At 44.8% G+C, this 18,864-nt stretch overlaps 1 protein-coding gene across 4 annotated transcripts in view; it reads right to left on the bottom strand.

The window, feature by feature from the left end:
* The window catches only part of RYR3 (ryanodine receptor 3), a 508,658-nt gene that overhangs the window by 31,544 nt on the left and 458,250 nt on the right, over positions 1 to 18,864 (bottom strand). For 2 of the 4 annotated variants that reach the window (XM_041743628.1, XM_041743630.1), the window contains exons 70-85: positions 17,177 to 17,347; positions 16,865 to 16,924; positions 15,108 to 15,239; positions 14,477 to 14,589; positions 12,610 to 12,709; positions 10,158 to 10,264; positions 9,257 to 9,308; positions 8,247 to 8,303; positions 7,232 to 7,331; positions 6,993 to 7,072; positions 5,472 to 5,548; positions 2,779 to 2,852; positions 2,516 to 2,533; positions 2,000 to 2,080; positions 1,438 to 1,526; positions 355 to 483 (exon numbers count right to left, since the gene is read on the bottom strand). In XM_041743628.1, coding sequence (XP_041599562.1) covers positions 355 to 483; positions 1,438 to 1,526; positions 2,000 to 2,080; positions 2,516 to 2,533; positions 2,779 to 2,852; positions 5,472 to 5,548; positions 6,993 to 7,072; positions 7,232 to 7,331; positions 8,247 to 8,303; positions 9,257 to 9,308; positions 10,158 to 10,264; positions 12,610 to 12,709; positions 14,477 to 14,589; positions 15,108 to 15,239; positions 16,865 to 16,924; positions 17,177 to 17,347 — 1,440 coding nt within the window. Of the gene's footprint in view, positions 1 to 354; positions 484 to 1,437; positions 1,527 to 1,999; positions 2,081 to 2,515; positions 2,534 to 2,778; positions 2,853 to 5,471; positions 5,549 to 6,992; positions 7,073 to 7,231; positions 7,332 to 8,246; positions 8,304 to 9,256; positions 9,309 to 10,157; positions 10,265 to 11,901; positions 11,999 to 12,609; positions 12,710 to 14,476; positions 14,590 to 15,107; positions 15,240 to 16,864; positions 16,925 to 17,176; positions 17,348 to 18,864 lie in introns of all 4 variants that reach the window. The other 2 variants (XM_041743631.1, XM_041743629.1) reach the window with 2 other exon arrangements.

The raw sequence follows: 18,864 nt of genomic DNA, 5'->3' as shown, positions 1-18,864 counted from the left end.
ACTCCCCATGCATACTGAATACCTATGATATATTGCAAGTGCTAGAAATGGAAGAATTTTAAGACTGAAATTCTGCCCACAAAAAACTTTCAATCTAGAAGGGAAAGGAAAATGTAGCTAGATAAATGCAAATAGAGTGTGACAATGCTATGAATTGGTTACAGGACCATAAACTACAGCTTCTCATAGTGTGTAGTACTCTTAATACGCTTGATTCCTATTTGTAGATAAATATTGTTAGTGCTAGGGCTGGATGTACAATTCATATTTACGTGTCCAAATATTCTAGGGTGATATATAATATGGGAATGTTAAAAATGTTCTGTTTTCAAGCTTCTACTCTGTAGCACATACCTGGATGTATTCTGTAAGAGAATTGAAAATCTGCTTCGTGACTGCCAGAGCTTTGGAAAAATTGTGCTGTCCAGATTCATCAATGACGTCCTTCCCTGAATAATACCAGTAGAAATCACTGATGGATTCCTAAGAACAAACAAGGAGAGTTTAGTATTTCTTAAACTTCAGTCAGTGAAGCTAAACCCAATGTTCAGGAAGAGTACAAGAGAATCCTACATGTCTATGACCTCTTTGTTATGACAGAAACATAGGATAAAGCACAGAGATCTCTAATCCTTACCATCTTTAAGTGGATATGCTTCTTTAAGAAGGAACGATAGGAGAGAGGATGGTGTTCAGCTGGACATGGGTGACTATGATGCAGGACAACTTATTCACAATGAAAAATATATACTAAAGGTAATACTGCTACTCATCCAAATAATTGGCATCAGAGTAGCAACACAACAGCTACCTCACACTGTCAGAGGCCCGGTGGCGTTCTTACTCATATGTTAAATCTCTGCATCTTTACTACCACCCTATGAGGCACTATCCATTCTACAGATGAGGGAATCAGAACACAGGGAGGTTAAATAGATTTGGTCCAGGTTATAACTGGTAAGTGGCAGAACCCGGATGAACAGTTAGCAGAGAGAAGAGAGTATCTTTTTTTTATGTTTTGTGTAGATTTTCCTGGTATCATTTGGATTTTCCTTCCAACAGTTAAACTGAGAGGCTTCTCAAGTACTAAGAACTTGTAGACTCATTTTGCTCCTACCACCTTCTGGACTTTTTCCTGGTGAAAAATCTGTTTTCATTCATGTATCATAGCTCTTGGGCACTGACGGGAGGTTTTCATTGGCAAAACTGAGGTAAACCAGCATTTTATACTAGATGATTTGATATTTAACCACTCCCCCATTTCAGTCTTCAAATACACATCTTTAGGCATTTGACTTCCCATAAGTGTGTGGACATAGATTATAACACCTTTCTTATTGGGGCTCGACTGCATTCTGGGCCTCCCTTGATCCCTTGCAACTGTCTATAGCTTCTGGAAATGTACGTAAGCCATGCCATCGTCTGAGACCCACTGACCTGTAGACGTAGGAGGTAGTCCACGGTACTGATGATGACGTTTACAGTGGTGGTATTGCCCATCTGAGTCCGTAGGAAGTTCTGAAAGTCTAAGAACACCAGGGCTGAGTCAAAGCCTGTTCTTATCATGCCTAGGGAGCTGGGCAAGCCCTCTTGGCTAAACTCAGGAGAGATCTACTACATGAAAAGCCTTACAAGAGCACCCTGTTTGGGTCCTGGCAGGTCCTGTAGGACAGAGCTCTGCCCTGAGCCCGCTCATCCTGGTGATGCCAGAAAGTGGACTTAATGAGCCCCGAGGGACTTGACAGAAAGGGGTGGGTATTTACATTCACCATCTGAAGATTCTTGCAGCAACTTAGCCTGGGTGGCACTAAATAACATCAGCCCTGAAGTTCAAGTTCTTTTTCCATAGAGTTAAAAAAAATTTTTTTTTTATTGAGGAATAGATTAACTGTTGTCTTTGAGTTAGCAGCTGGTTGAATTAAATGTGGCATCCTGAGCTGAATCATAATTTGGCACCTGAATGTTGTTTTCCTTTGAAAAATCAATCTGTTCCACTTACCACTGTTATGTCCTTCACAAAGTAACTGCAGGAATCTAAAGAGGTCTCGTGTAAACTCATCATTCTGGAGTACTTTTTCACCTTGAAAACAGAATATTGGTGAGCATTTGTTTGGCTTCTCAACCCAGAACACTTTCCAAGGCAAACGACTATAAAAATGACAAAGGGCTTATTGTCAGAACTGTTCGGAAAGGGAACTTTCAGTGAGTGAGGAAAAAGCTGATTGGCCTGAAACTGAGGCTACAGAACATAATGACCAACAAAGCTAAAATATCGAGCCCCCGGATGCATTTGTAAGGAAAACAGCTTGGCTAATGGCAGTAGTGGCTCATGGTCCATAATCCATGCTTTACAGAGAGAAGGCATTTCTTTAATTAGGCATCAAACTGCTGAGTTAAGCTTCACATGCAACTTCCAAGCCTAAAAAATGTGCCTGTGCGGCGGCAATTAAATAAGTCCTTTAGGACTCACTCACACACACATAGTAGACAACTCGGGTCAGAAACTCAAACTTACCACGCTCTCGAACAATGACTGGTGATAAGAGAAAAACAGAAGAATGCAAAGTAAGAAAACCCATAAAAACCACAATAAACTGTTTTTAGTCAAGGCTGACATGGTGAACACATCCAGCCTGTATCAAAGCTACTAATGGGACTGTTTTGCTGAAATCGAGCAAGTCCCTGCAAATTAAGAGGCACCGAGCAGGGGCTCTAACCAGGAATAGTTAATTATGGTAATCAGGAAGAGAACAGCCTTCACATGTGTTAGTGACTTACGTGTTCCTTCCTCAGTAACCATCCCCAGGCCTTCAGCTTTATTCTGCCTCTCAAAGGCATTCAAATCAAGGACACTTGCAAGAGACCAGAGAAAACAAGGTTCAGGCCTACGCATGCCAAGACAATGGATTTCTAATGTCACTGTACCTACTGACTGAGAATATCTTGTCCTTGCGTTATAATACACATACACATACAGAGTTTCACGTATAATGAAACTCCTGTATAGGGCGGTTGAAAGTCTAGTAGTTCCCTGCATTTGTGTCAGGAGTGCTGTCCAAGGCTGCTAGAGCTCGCAGGCATGCACGCGGAGGGCTCAGAAAAACTTAAGACTGTCCTTGTTTGTCGAACTTGAGTCCTTTCTTCTGCACGGTGATTTAGAAAGATCTCCCAAATAAAGAAGGAATAATCTGTTTTGAAGATTTCCCAAAAGAAAGTTTAAACTGCACTAATTTCCACCTCCCACCTTTTTTTTTAACCTATTTTCTCTGCGACTTAGAAGGAATTATAGTTTTTACTGTTTACATGAATACTGATGGAAAGGGCTACAAATTTCAGATTTCAAAGGGCCACATCCTTTTAGAATTCCTGTGTCACTCAGAAGCCCACAGGAGCTATGATTAAGCCTTCTGGAGGCAATGGCGTCCCTAGGTATTTCTGAATCTGTAACAAGTTAGCCTTCTTTTATTTGCTCCCCACTTCCTCCAAATTTTCCAGTCACGGCCACCACCAAATCCTACTTAGCCAGGAGCCCCTGGTACAACCAGAGAGCTTGATAATGAGGAAAATGGATAAGCCTATTATTTCCAGTTGGGGCCCATTCTATTTCTCTAACAGACGCACTTTCTCCAATCTCAAAGGCTTCATAGAACATGACATAAAGTCTCACAAAAATGCAGCTGTTAGGGCAGCTTATGGCTGAATCCATTAAGATTCCGTGAAACTCTGTATTCCCTTTACCACTGGGCAAAGGGAATGACCATTGGATTGGAAAGACGTTATGGAAAAAAACAGCATTTCTTTTTCCTATTAGGGAGCCACATATTTTCTGCAATTTAAATTCTAAAGAGAGGGACACCTGGGGGGGCTCAGTGGTTGAGCGTCTGCCTTCGGGTCATGTCGTGATCCCAGGGTCCTGGGATCGAGTCCCACCATTGGGCTCCCTGTGAGGAGTCTGCTTCTCCCTCTGCCTATGTCTCTGCCTCTCCCTCTCTGTGTCTTTCATGAATAAAGAAAGTCTTAAAAAAAAAAGTTTAAAGAGAAAACAGCGAAAATTCCTATTGCCATACTGTTGGTTTTCCCCAGATCCTGCTGTAAAAAGGTTCTCTCAATAACTCAAAACCATTCTTCTATTCTAACTTTGCTGCCAAGGGAAGACAGCAGAGGTACAGGACATTTGGACAGAGCTGCTTCAAAGCAGCAGTTCTGATTCAGGAGACTATCTGTGGAACAGACATTTCTGACCCTTACTCCATCCCAAAGCACTCATTTCAGATGTTTTTATTTCTCTAATGTTTCAATAGTTTACAAATCTGTGTTATTTTCATAATCAACAAAAATCCTTAAAATATCTTAAAACTTGTTAGTTCTCACTTGGCCTCTAAAGGTATGTCACCCGTCCCTCTAAGCCATCATTATAAATGAGTTTAGTAATATGAAGTATTACAGATTAAGGGAACACTCAGAAATTTAATTGAGAATTTCATGGGCAATATGGAAGTGAACTGACTTGAGTTTTGCCATTCTGAGTCCAAATGGACTATTTTACCCTCTGTGAGTCAGGCCTAGCAATATTACATTTTCTTTTCCTGAGAGAGGTAATAAACAAATTGTTGTTGTTGGGGGGAGAACGGAGCCCAGAGTAAGGGATTCTATTGCAGCTCAAATACGCTCCTGGTAACCCTGGGGTACATACAATATTACTCCATCAAATAAGGTTAGCAAAATTATGAAGTCCATCAAAACAAAGTATGTCTATCCTGCAAATTTTTAAGTGGAAAACCTAATGCCCTATTTTTAAGAATATTAGAGGCAAATTAGCTAGATAATTATAACTTCGATTTCTTTCAGAACAAGTTACCGACTATTCAAAATACATATGAATCTTAGAGAATAAGCTGACACTTAGATTGCTGGCTTGTTTCCAAAATGAGTGAGTATGGTAACCTTACAACTTCTGGTTATGGACTGTTCATCTGTCAGGGGGTTAGCCATGAGCGGAGGCTTGCACACATGATAATAAAAGTGGAAAGTTTAATGTTTTGTTTTTCAGGCTATGAGAAAATGTTCCCATGTTAGGATGCACTTCTGTTGAAATGGATGTGTCAAAATCTGTACCAACCAAATACTTATTTTGGCCCAAAGAACTGTTAAGGATAACAATTAACAAAGTGTCTAATGGGTCTAATGAAAACATGGCCTCGAGTCATAGTGAGGTAGTCTTCTTCTTTCCATTCTTTTCTGGTTTGACTTTTATGAGCATATATTTTAGGAGCTCAGCTCTAAGGAAAACAACATGCCAAAAAAAGGAGGTAATACCATCATACCCATCCTCTTAGCTTTCTAAAGCAGGTAAGTCCTTCCTCAACAATTCCACGAATGATAAGCTTATTTTGTAGTACCCCCCTTCCGCCCCATTCCACTTTCTTCTAAAGAGGAAAAAAAAATCCTATAGGTGGTTTTCCCATATTTACCTGCAAGACTGCATAAGACCAGACAGGCTTTGAAAGAATCCAGCATCCTTTTTCTCCTTTAGGTAATCTAGCATTTTCTATAAGGGAGACACATTTTAAAAGGAAAATCAATGTAAATTATGCCATAAGCACTGACCCTCCCAATTTTAATGGAGACATGTCAAGTCCTAGTCACATGGATTCATATCCAGGGTGGTGGTCTGTAAACTTGGATATGCATTAGAATCACCTGTGGATTTAAACCTTCCGTGTGCCTGAGCCCCACCCTCTTCTGGAACCAGAATCTCCTCAGGTGGATATTCTATTTTATTTATGTATTTTTTGGGATATTTTATTTTATAGAGGGCCACTGGTATTTCTTCTAGGGTAGTACAGTAGATCATTGACATTCATAGATTTACTGTTTGAAGTTTCTTCCATTTGGAACCAAGCACCAGGACACAGATCTAGTAAAATGGTGCTGAAGTCCAGTCTGAAGAACTGGTGCTGAGTTTGGTGCACTGGAACAAGGAGCTCAGCCAGTCACAAGCTTAGCAGAGAGTATCTTTCATAATCAGACTTTGTTTTCTCTGTTCTTTGTTACTGAGAAGGCAGGGACTTTGTCTGACATCATAAAAAAGTTAAATAAAAAAAAAAAAAAAGGTCCTACAAGGACCTGGTGGTGATGGTAGGGAACAGAAAGTGAAAGGTGTCTCAGAAAATGGTAGTTCTTTTGTAAGAAATTTGTTTGGGATGAATTAAAGGCTGGGACAAATGATATGTGATAATGATAGTTATAAATTTGGAGATTCTCACAGGCTCTGTGATATAATCCTCACAAATGCCAAGAATCTTTGAAATGTCACTTTCCTGTACACACAGATGTTTTCAGCCAGAGCCTGGAGTGCCCTGGAAACACTAGAATATTCCTGCATCTTGCAGCCAGTTTAGATTCAGACTGCTGAATGGATTCCATGTTCCCGGAGCCCCACACTATGCTGCTGTGTGTCGTCTCACTGAATGCATGGTGGCGGGGGTTTTGAGCTACAGAATTCACTGCTACACCCTCCATCCCAGAACAGAGCCTGACCTTAGTGGATAGTCAGCAATCATAAAACTATGACCGAACGAATAAGCAAATGAATGAACACACAACAGATGTGTGGGGTTAGGCACTTCATTAACCAACGGGGTCCTTGCTCATGGCGAGGCAGCTAACATGTGAAATGATTAAAATACAAATCTAAGGCTTAGAAACTGTCCAAAAAATCTCTGATGATGAAAAACTTAAGTGTTTTTTTGCTTTGAACCCTGGGTAAACCCTCTTTACCAAGCACACATTTATCTGTCAGCTCTTAGCTCTGGATTTATCTATGTTCCCAGCTATTCTGATATAACTGGCCACAGAGGACAAACACCAGCAAAGGTGATGCTGAGTGGCCCTCTCTGTAGCAGATCTGATACCTCTTCCCTGAAACATGAAGGCTGTCGAAATGGCAATACCCTGAGAAGTCTGCACCACCCACTACGAGTCCCCAGTACCTGTTGTACACCAGCGTTGCCCCCATTCAGAATGGCGATCCCCAGCTTCAGAGTCTCAACCACCATGGGGCTCATCTCACCTGCCACGGTGAAGAGTCGATTGAGTCACCAAGGAAACAGAGGGTAAATCGCGTCTACGGGGCTTTATCAGGACTCTTTAATAATGACTTCATGTCACAGCATGTTATCTGTGGCAGCGACAGGGGCCTAGGGGCCTATCCACAAAATCTTGGAATCACCTTTGCTGGCACTTATCATCTGAAGGACCATCTCTGCAGCTCCACGCTCATGCAGCCGTGCTTGTTGATAGAGAGTTTTCTGCTTTTCCATTTCTTTCTCCTGGAAAAAAAAATCAAGTAGGGAAAGATTTGTTTCTTTTCAGGTAATTTGCCCTGCTAAGGTAAGCTGAGAGAATCTTTACTTGTCTAAGGAAGGCAACACATGTAATTTTGGATAAAGAAGATTTCTGAAGTTTATTTCCAGACACTACCTCTGCTTTCCAAAAGTGTCCATCCACAATTCACTCATGTTTTGATGTTGAAGTTTCCACTTTTGTGCACTGGTAGGAAACATAGCTCATTTCCCGGTAATATCATAATTATAGGAAGTGATCCTAGGTTTAAGTGTTTGTTTTCAATGTTCCGTCATTCCGCTTGCTGGGAGTCAACTAAAGCCTATCTGCCTGAACGTAGGAAACAACCACTTATTTAGAATGCTCAGATCACCATTAACAGAGACTCTACAAGATATGGAATACTAGAAAGTTAAGGCCTTCCAGAACTGTAATTATGTTAATTTACTTTTATTGTTGTATACTTCGTCCATGAAGAGCGTACAAGTAAACTCATATGGCTTTATCTTGGGAGATTCAGTGTCCCTGACGTTTACAGAACAGTAGTGCAAAAACCATCCTGGTGTCTCCATTGCTTTGAGTTTTCATCTCTGGATGTTTGAATTTGTCCTTCTCTGGTCTCTGTTACTACATTGGGTAATAGAGCAAAATTTCCCAGAAGCCCAAACCCATGAGGGGGGTTTGCTGACTGAATGGCTTCCTGATACCTTTCATTAGGCTGGAAAACAGGCAGTAGAGCCACATCTAATGGGTGTGCTTCGTGCATGCGGCCTTGTGTATTTGCCACCACATACATGTGGCAGGTGAGCCACATGGTCAATGTCAGCACCCACTTCTGAAGGCATGCTGGTCGTCTTTGGCTTTGGAGCATGGCCCTATCTTCAATCTTAGTAAAAACTTACTTCAAATGTTTTCTCCTTGTCTTCCTCCTCTTCTTCATCCTCCCCGCTCTGACAACTCTAGATTCCATGGAGCAGGGAAAAGAGACAAATGAATGTGAGTCTAATAGACAAGGCTGTCCTGCTGTGCAAAGGCAGGGGACAGCATGTAACTGACAGGCATGTTGGGACCTCAGTCCTTGGTGAAACCAAGAATACTGTGACCACTGCAGGGCAACATTCTACTCAAAACGTGTTCTTTGCAGTTACTAAGGTGTTCAGAGATGAGAGATGGGAGCACCGAGCTCATACAGTCAACAGGAACCTATCTGGTTTAACCACAGAGCTGAACTCTTCTAACCTAGTAGAGTTCTGGTATAAATGGAGCTAGGAGTACAGGGAGCTGTCCCTTTCTAAGCAAAAACCAGGCATTCGGCAAGAAGACTGGAGATACCTAGGATGTAACCCTAGGTACCGCATGTAAAGGAACAGGTGCCCCTGTACCCCAACATCTTCCCTTCTCTGCCTTCCATGAAGGGTTCCCATTTGAGAAGGAGCAGTGTCCCTACCACTCAGCATTCCAGAGGCGGCCGTCCTTCCCTGTCATGTAGGAGGAATGGCCTCTGCCTCTCTCTACTAGAGCACTGAATCTCATTCCAGTTGCTAAAGCCTGTTTCCAAACGTACTGAACTTCCTTCACCTACAGACACGTTTGAACTTTTGGAGGCACTCTCAGTGTGGGCTGAAAATGCAAGGATAGTGTGTATGCCTGGACTCCATGTGGTTGGCCTGGAACTCCCATGTGAACAAGCCACTGGACCCACTGTTCCTGCAAAGCTTTAAGGTTTCCTTACGAGGATGGTAGAATGGCTTTTGCTAATGTCACCCCCGTGGCACGCGAACTGTGCAGTGCCTGGAGCCCATGTTCTGACCGAGTCCTGTGGGCTGCTGCTCAAAACAACCATTTCCATGTGTCTGCGGAGGTAAAGGTGAAGGCAGGAATACTGAGACAACAGGCAGAAACTCAGGTGTACCTTGGCCATCATGCTGGAATAGGATGTGTACAAGGGGTCGTCTTCCAATTTGCTGGAAAGAATGGAGTACATATTTAGCAGGCTACTTTTTGGACCCAGCAGAAAAGACTAAGAGCCATAGAGATCTTAAGTTATATGCACTAATGAGTTCATTAGAAAACGCTTTCTCAAGAGAAAAATGAGTGGGAAATATCAGTGAGGGTGACAGAACATGAGAGACTCCTGACTCTGGGAAAGGAACAAGGGGTGGTGGAAAGGGAGGTGGGGGGGATGGGGTGACTGGGTGACGGGCACTGACGGGGGCACTTGACAGGCTGAGCACTGGGTGTTATGCTATATGTTGGCATATCGACCTCCAATAAAAAATATATAGAAAAAAAAAAGAAAAAAAGAAAGAAAGAAAACCCCTTCTCCCAGGGATGCCAGGGTGGCTCAGTGGTTGAGCGCCTGCCTTCAGCTCAGGGCGTGATCCTGGGTCCCAGAATCGAGTTCCATGTCAGGCTCCTGCAGGGAGCCTGTTTCTCCCTATCTGTCTCTGTGTTTCTCATAAATAAATAAATAAAATCCTAAAACAAAACAAAACAAAACTAAAACCCTTCTCCTGCGCTGATTCTTAGAAACGGCCCCAAAATGTGACTCAGTGCTGGCTGACAGAATTCAGAGACGAAGGCTACAGTTTCAGGCTAATCATCTTCAGCCTCCGTGTCTGGCATGATGATGAGGGGACTGTGGCTTATATATTTTCCCTAGATGTTTCTTGATGGCCAGTGATAGGACAGCAAGGAGGCTGCTCAAATCTGGCCTCCCCTTTCTGGGCACTGCCATCTGTGAGTCAGTGGTGTGGGGCTGGCAGAGCTGTGCCTGGTGCAGAGCAGAAGCAGGGAGCTCCGGTGGTGCTGACCTCCTCTCCGTGAGAGCATTGCGGCTAAAATGGAGAATAATCTGATGAAGTGGGTCTGGTTGCTTTTCTGTCTCCTCCTCCTCCTCCTCTTCCTCCTTGGGGGATTTCTACACAAATTAAGGCAGACAGGTTTTAGGCATGGATAGCAGCACATGCCACAAAAACGCATGCGAACAAAGAAGGTAAAGCGCAAGGTACAGGGTGCATCAGATAAAAGCACAAAGAGAAACCACTATGTCATGTGTTTATTTCAGGACAAGAAGCCCCAAGGATGCAAGGTTTGGGACATAAATATATATTGTTTTCAGCCAATCAGAGAATCATTGCCATTTTAGGTTCAAACGAGATGAAGGAAAAGCAACAGCCTGGCCACAGGGGAGGAGCTGCAGACCCCCGTCAGCAGAACTCTCATGCAAGTCCTGGGCACCTGAGTTCAGGAGGGAAGCCCTGGAGACCCCCCGGGAGGCTGGATCTCTCAGCCGCACCTGAAATTTCTCTTGGAGAGCTGGGCTGGAAATATGGGGCGGACGGGGGGGGGGGGGGGGGGGCGGGGAACGGGGGAAGGGTGATAGAGCACTGGGGCCATTTGAGACCTGACGCTATTCTAGACTCAACCCAGCTAGACATTTCTTTCTTAACCTCACTGTTGATTCTAGAAACCTTATTGTTCCTGAGAGATGCCATCCTGGAGCGGCAAGCCTTGCAGTGTCTCCTCTTATTATTAAGTCTCTTCCCAATCTCCTTTTATAGAAAAGGAAATAGCACCTGATGCAAGAGGTAGACGTGAGTCTCCAGCAGCGCCGGAGCCTGCAGGCTGTACCATGCTTAGGAAATTGGTGAGAACTACATAGGCTGCGTGAATGGTTCAGAAGTGGAGGCCGAAAGGATGCTGTCAACTTCACACTAATCAAGAAACTGGGCAAACCAAGGAACTGTCACTCTCACTGATGGGAGTGTAGGGAAAGAACAAAGACAAATGTAAGGAATAAAAGGTCAAAAGCAAAAAAGAGGGGAGAAGGAAAAGAAACAGAGGGAGATGGAAAGAGAAACAGGAGAAAGCCTGAGAAACACAGAGCAAGAGTATCAGAGAGAGTAAGGGATAAGAGAAAAAATAAACGGGAGAGGTACGTAGGATTAAAGAAACAAAACAACAAACAAAACCGTGGCTTGGCCAAAGGAGAAGAGGGCTTATTTTCTGTCTGCACCACAGTGAGGCTCTGCGGTGCTTCTGCAACAAGCTTTTCTCCCCTGCGTGTCGTCTTACGTGGTTTCAGAGCATGAAGCCTGTTAGAGACCGGGCATGATGAATTTCTGAAGGGCCAGATCCAGAAACGTGGGGTACGGGAAGGGGACTCAGACACGCCTTCCCTAAAGCAGAGCTACTGACTGGAAATGCAGAGTCTTGGCTACGGCTGGGGTGGGGGAGCGGGCGCCTCCTGCAACCGACGGTGCTCAGAACTTAACTTAGCGTGACCTTCCATTGCATGGCTGCGCATCCCAGGAAATATTAGTTGTTAATGATGATGAGGAGGATGATAACAGTACTAGCACCTCCAGGGGAAATTCATCCTCTGCCTCCTACGGGTAACTTCTACAGTTAGTTCTTTCCAAATTGATGTGCCCAGTTCTTTGTGAATGTTTACCTGTTGTAACACACACACACACACACACACACACACACACACGAACACAAAAGTCAGTTTCACTCACACCCACGCCTGCTTCCAGCTGAGTCAGTACTTACAGCCAAATCCTGTACTAGTTTCTCTTCAAAGGAATACTCCTCTGTTTCTATCCAAAATCTCTGATAGCCATGGAGGAAGAGGTTAATGGAGCGGTGCCTGAGCGGAAGGGTTGAGAGTGAGGTCAACAGGTCCCGTGGGGACACCTTGCTTTAGTCTGGGTGGTTAACAGTTAGTAAGCAGGACAGACTTTTGTACAATTCTTGTCCTCTGATTGGTCAGAGGAGCCAGCAGTACACCAGAGACTTTTGTTTCAAGGAAACCAGAACCCTCTAACTTGCCAGTTGGTGCCCGGCTCTCCCTTAGGGAGGTGACACTCAGGTGTGCTGGCCCATAACTCCCGTGAGCCTCATGGATTCTGGTTTCCTACCTGGGAACACTGACTAGCTGCCAAGAGCCACTCAGTCTCGATAAGCCAGGACTAACTCCTGGGAAGATGACACTGAGTAGCAATTAATTTATTACCAAATGTGAGGATCGTGGTGAGGCAGGAAAGAGAGAAAAGGATGATGCAGGTCAACACCAGAATTATCCAGACCTGGCTACGGTTTCTGGTAGAGCCCAACCATTGCCATCCTTCTTCCAATTCTGACCAATCAGAGTACTTTTTAAAAATTGTACAAATTTGTGTTTTTATGGTAATGTTAAATCATGGTCAAGAAGGGAGGAGTGTGCAGAAAATGAGCAGATCTCTCCACAGGTTACATTACCATTAAAATGGGTATTAGCCTGTCATACTGAGTTTTTTCATTAACCTTTTCCAGCCAAACCCGTTGAAAGGTGCTCAGGAAGAAATTATTAATTTTGTGTCTGGAGAAAAGCACACAGGTTGTCTTTTAAAAACTAACATCAGAGAAATAGTTCCCACATAATCAAATAAACCCCTCTAGCCCTATTAAAGGGCATATTAAATGGACAACTCCATGCAGTTTCAATTATGACAAGATGGAGAAAGGAGTGATTTTTACCATCAGCTTCTTAGCTTTTATTATTGTTGTTAGAAACTCTACCTGTGCTCCTCTATACTAGGGGAAAACCTAGGGATGGGGCAGGCCGCACTTCATCAAACACATGATGAATCCCTGAGCTTACTGTTGCCTATCCAGGGGCAGAACTGCTGAAGGAATAACCAAAATAGGAGAGGGTGGTCCTAGTGTTTTGAACAAATTTAGGGAAAAAAAAAAAAAAAAAGCTTCTTTGGCGAGATGCAATTTTTGCCCTGTTGGCTATGGAGATGTGCTCAGGGCTGAGCCCTTCTGGAGTTTTGATTAGCACATCAGGCCTGAATCTCTACCCAAAAAGAAAGGAAATTCTTTTTGGAGTGTCACCACTCCAGGAAACAGATAAAAATCCTGTGTACTTCTGCTTTCTCTACGGGGTTGTGAACTCTACTTGGTTGCCAGGACGTCAGTGGTCTCCAGAGCCATGATGACTGTTTGTCTTCATTTTTTGGCTTTTTATTCTTGAATTCACTTGATTTTATGGTACCTCATCCTCTTCCAAAGACACTCTCCTGTTTTCTCAAGAAGCCTGTAGAAGCAGGTATGTGTCTCCCAGGCCGTGATTCTCTACTCTCCTCAAAGACCCTATGGGGAAAGCTCCATTGGCCAGCTGGCCCAGCACAGGGTGAAAGGCACTCTGGACAAACGGTGGCCACGAAGCACAATCTGATGAAGCCAGTGTCACGCAGAGGCAAGTCTTTTATCTGGTATTCCAAGGAAACATTTCTGTACGTAGGATTCTCAAGATACTTTTCCGACTCAGTTTAATTTTCCTGACCAGGTGAGGATGGTTCATGCTGATTTGCAAGTTGAGAAAGCAGAGACTGATACTCAATTTGCAGTTCTCTTTACTGATCTCAGGCCCAATCTTGCAGACCCTGCAATCAACCTGAGGACAGGAGAGCTGCCACATCACCAGTGACACTGAGGCAAGTCTCAGTGGTCAACATTTGCCCAATCTGCAGGGATACTCTGCCCTATTTTAATACAGCACATTCCAGAAAAGCCTTCGCATATTTCTGACTGCAGAGTGTAGACTAACCATGCAGATAAGGCAATGTGCCCATCACTGGCCTCTTAGGACATCTCTAGCCAGGGCCCTTTCTTCATCTTGAATGTAAATACACTGTGCTCAAGGATTCTCGAGTTACACTTCCTGACCTGCTGAGGACACCTAGTTATTTGGGGGCCATTCAAGTATCTCATCATAGAAATACCATTTGGGGTAAAGCATTTTAGAAAGCTCTTTCTCCAGGGTTCCTCTATATCCTCACAAAGGACCCCACCTCTGTAAAACTAAGAGCTTCCATATGCTTACTGAGCCTACTTGAGGGTGTAAGATAATGAGCTAAAGCAGGCAGGGCTCACTAGGGAATCATAGCCATTTTTAGTTTTTTGCTTACCTGGACTGCCTTGGCAGGCCATTATACTATATGCAGACTGTGATGGCACCATGTATGGAGGACTCTGGTTTCTACCCCTCAGATCATGAGTGTCCATGCTAGCACAGCTCTGGGAGGATACCTCAATTCCCATCACTGGCTCCCATGCCAGAAGAAAAGGACAGAATACTTGCCTGGGCAGGTTATAGAGAGGGGCCATCCTGAAACAGGCCACCACTGCCCGTTTCCGCTGCTTTGACAACAGTTTGTGCCAGACCGCCTTCTTGGATCTCAAAGGCTGTTCCACCTGAACAGAAATCACACAGGTAGGTGCACACTAGGCTAACTGGGTGGCAGGAGGTAGTCGCCTGCAGGCCAGACATCTCAACCCTGGAAGAATTTCGATTTCTCAACTATAGTCAGCAAAATGTCCCAGCAGCAAATGATTTGGCCTGTGGAGGTCTGAGGTTTTCTTCCTTCTCCCAACTGCTTTTGGACGTTTATTACTTAAGAGCAGTTTTACAACTGGTAGGGGATTTGAATGGGGTCATCTGATCTAAAAGCAAAAATTTGTAACAAAAAAAAAAATCAAAACAAAACAGAACAAAAAACCTCGGAGGGGAAAGAATTGAGGAGTCTGCTATATGAGGCATGAAGATGACATCTGGGAGTGAGCTTGGATGGTTGTTTTTCCTTTTTGGGGTTTTTTTCCCCTTTTTTGGAGTCTTATGAGAACACTCCTAACTAAGAGCTGAGTGTGGAGAGAGACTTTATATTTGCCAGCATGGTCTTGTTTCCTCGGTCCTCAGGGTAGATGCTCCTTACCTGCTCCAGGTGGAAGACAGCTGCTGAAATTCTCTGTACACGTTCTACAGTCTTTTCTGGATTGAACGGTTCTTCACTCTTTAAAACATCTTTGTAGAGGTTCAGCTGCCACTTTACTGCTGGGTCATCAGACTGAAAAATAAAGTACACACAAGGTGAGCAATCCCTGTTCTCCTTTAACTTAAAAAGCCTTTGGTCCTCATGTGGTTTCAGAGGAATTGAGACTCTTGTTTCACTGCTTCTTTCTTGTTTTCTCTATTACCTTCAGTGAAACATTATAGATCTATATAGAAAATTCTCATTCTAGTCCGCATCTCTTAACTCTTGTCATACGTCCATCCCTTTCTCACTGTACCTCATTCTAACTTCCTGAAAGTGATCTTCCAATTCATAGATTCTCTTTTCAGCTGTACCTAGCTTATTTTTTTAGTCTACAAATTGACTTTTAATTTTGATTAATTCTTTTAATTTTTGTAATCACTATATGGCTCTTGATCAATTCCATATTCACTCTCTTTTTTAAAAACACTATCCAGAGGCACCTGCTGGGCTCAGTTGGTGGAGTATGCAACTCTTGATCTTGGGGTTGTAAGTTTGAGCCCCACATTGGGAACAGAGAACACTTAAAAAAAAAGTCCAAGTCTTGCTTTATGGATACTATTGCTATGCTTAGCTCTTTAAGTATTTAAATCACACTTATTTTTTTAATTTCCTTCTGCACTTTCTTAGGCTTAGATTCTTCCCTTTGTTGCATTTTCTGACTCTCTAATGGTGGTAGATTTTCTTTCATGCTTTTTTTTTTTTCCCCTGTAAGCATGACTTTGGCTTCAAGAGGAGTTTTATTTATTGGTATGTCAGCCCATATTCTAAGAGGTAGAGAGTCTCCAAGTGGTTTTATGGTTGTCTCTGCAGGGGATTTATAGGTTTTATTGGTTTAAGGCTAATTTTATGTTAGTTTTTTGCTTTACATCTGTGCAGAGCATGGATAGTTAGGTCCCACACTCCTTTTCCTTTAAGGTTATTAAAAACCTCAGCCTCTAAGAAACATATCTGGTTTAGAAAGCTCAACGAGTTTTCCCAATTGTGTCAACTTCTTCTCATTCCTGTGATTTAGAGTGTCTTCTTTATTCTGGCACTTGGGATTTCTTTTTACTGCCTTTTTTGTAGTATATTTTCTCTGCTATCTCCATATGTTTGGGATGGAAAGAAGTGGTGGTTTGTGTCAGCTTAATCTTCCATCTAGGGCATAATATATTTGAGGAAAAGGGTTGTTCAGATTCACAGGCCTGGAAAAAAGAATCTCAAATAGCCTTTAAAATCAAAGTTTGTTTGTTTTTGGTTTATACCAACTCCACAGAGCTACTTTGTCAGGATGTGCTAAAATTCCCCCAGGTGTCCATTTCCTTATTTAACAAGGTTCACAGTAAGTCAATTTGAGACCTAATGTAACCCCCTGCAGGGGCTGGATGTTCACACAGTGGTAGGTAGGAAGGCAACACCTCATTAAATGCCTTTGCACCCTCTTTGTCACAGTAAAGGAAAGAAAAAAAATTAAGGGCAAAAACTCTCCCCCCCTCCACCCATGCCCCCCAAACAAAAGCAAAGATTAAAGGCAGAGAACTAATCCTACCAACTAAACACCTGTATTTGGAGCCAGTTTTTAGAACATATTAAAGAGAGCATCAGTAAACTAATCAGAGGGGTGGCACCCTACAGCCCAACGGACGCCTTCTCGAGCTCTCCTCCCACCACCTCACCTTTTCCTGCAGGTGCAAGTTGTTCCGCAGATGTTCCTTTACCTCTTCATCTGTGTCCCTCTATGGAAAGAGATGCTAAATATTATTCCTAGAGATCCCTGGGGGAAATGTACTGCAGGGCCGGGGGAAGGGTGGACAGTGCTTGGCAGTTTCTCTGGGATCTTCATTATAAGAACAAAAGAAAAATTACACACATGTACAAGGGGTACATGCTCTCCAGGCAGCTCTAGAGACGAGGAGAGGAGGCTGTGTTTCCCCCAGTTGACCCTGCGGCTGGAGCACCCCACCACTGCCATAGGACCCGGGACTCACAGCGCCGTAGCGGGCCTTGGCAAGGGAGATCAGCTCCTGATCGCCCGGCGTGCACATATTCAAACCAATGGGCAGCATCTTCTTGAGCGCGGCCACGATGAGAGAGGTCTGGATGGAATACAAGTCTCCCCTCCGCTTGGTCTTCCTCCGTTCCTGGTCCTGGCCTCCAGACTGGGGGAGCAGGCAGGGGCAAACAGAGGGGCTCAGGGATTCCGACGGGACCTGCGTCCCCTTGCAGGCGGCCTGCCTCCCAGGCCCTCAGGGCCAGGCCTGCCACATCTGCCAGCACAGTGCACCCACTGTGTGAGGGACCCCGGGGCCGCCCCACGGACCTGCTGGACCACACCCTGCCCTTGTGCGCACACCCGCAGGACCGTGCCAGCGCCCACCGTACCAACACCTACAGTCTTGGCTGCCTTGTTGTGGGCCGAATGAACAGATAAACTGGTGGTGCTGTTGTTTTACAAAAAGAATGATGTGATAACTGGTAAAAGGGCCCCAGGAAAGACTGGGGAATCCTGATGCCGAGGTGTCAGCGAACAGGTGCAGGAGCATGTAGGGCAGGACCGCGGCTCTGGGGTCAGGGCGGAAGCCGGGGTTTTGGAGCACCGCAGCCCCCCAACCTCCACCTCCAGGCAGCGAACACCCTACAGGGAAAGGGAAGACCCAGAAGGGGTCCACTTTGGTACCTGGTTGGAGAAAGTGGTGGGAACGCTGCGGAAAGCAGAACTCTCCAAGTCTGTGAGGGCATGCCTGCCCTCCGCGGAGCCCCCCCCCCCCCAGGGACCTCCACCCAGTGAGGCCCCCCGGTGGAGCAGCAGGCTTCTGAGGGGCTTCGAGGCACTGGACTGAGCCACCCACCCGAGAACTCTCAGGGTCCCGGCCACAGCCCCGAGGGTGGGCCCTCAGGGACAGGCCCTGGGTTGGCCAGGTTGGTGTGGAGTCAGCTCTGAGGAGCACGCTGCCCTCCGGGGCCCCAGCTAGATGCCAGGAGCACGGAACCAAGGTGGGGACTGTGAGGGAGAGAAATGGGGCTCCGCGGAGCTCTGCTTTGTGAGGTGCTTGCGGAGTGTTTGCAGGAACAAGGGGGTGGTGCTGTGGTTGGTTTATGGGGACGAGGACACTGGGCCCTGGGAGTGAAGGAGGCCAGATGCCACTCCTGGAGTGGTCGTGTAAGACCAGGGACAGAACCCCTCTTCTGAGGCCCTGGTTTTCTGGGAGGAGAGGAGGGCGGGGATTAACACCGCCTTGGACCTATCTCTTTAAATGACTTGACTTCTAAAGTGTGAAAGAGGTTCGGAATCATTAATGGACACTCTTAAAATGGATGTGATTTCTTTTATCCAGCTTGTGGCAACTGTGCCTTCAGGGGGTGACATCACAGCCACCACAGTGGAGCTCCAGGCTGGTAAACCCCAGGCTGGTTGTGGGGAACCTTGTGCCCAGTGCTCCAAAATAGCAGGCCAGGCCAGTCCAGCAGTGGGAGGGGCCGTGAGGAACATGTGCAGGGGTTAGGAAATGAGGCTTACAGAAGGCAGATTCCTGTGTCCTAGAACACAGTGGAAAGTGGAAGCTGCTTCCCTTGGACACCCTGGAGAGTTCTCTCATTTACTGAGTTGCTTGCGACGTTCCTTACGTATTCCACCATCAGGCATAAAATTAAAAAGGTTGTGCCTAAAGTAAAACTC

Source organism: Vulpes lagopus, chromosome 2, assembly GCF_018345385.1.
Source record: "Vulpes lagopus strain Blue_001 chromosome 2, ASM1834538v1, whole genome shotgun sequence".
In the NCBI taxonomy this organism is placed as follows: Eukaryota; Metazoa; Chordata; class Mammalia; order Carnivora; family Canidae; genus Vulpes; species Vulpes lagopus.
This window is presented reverse-complemented; position numbering and strand designations above follow the sequence as displayed.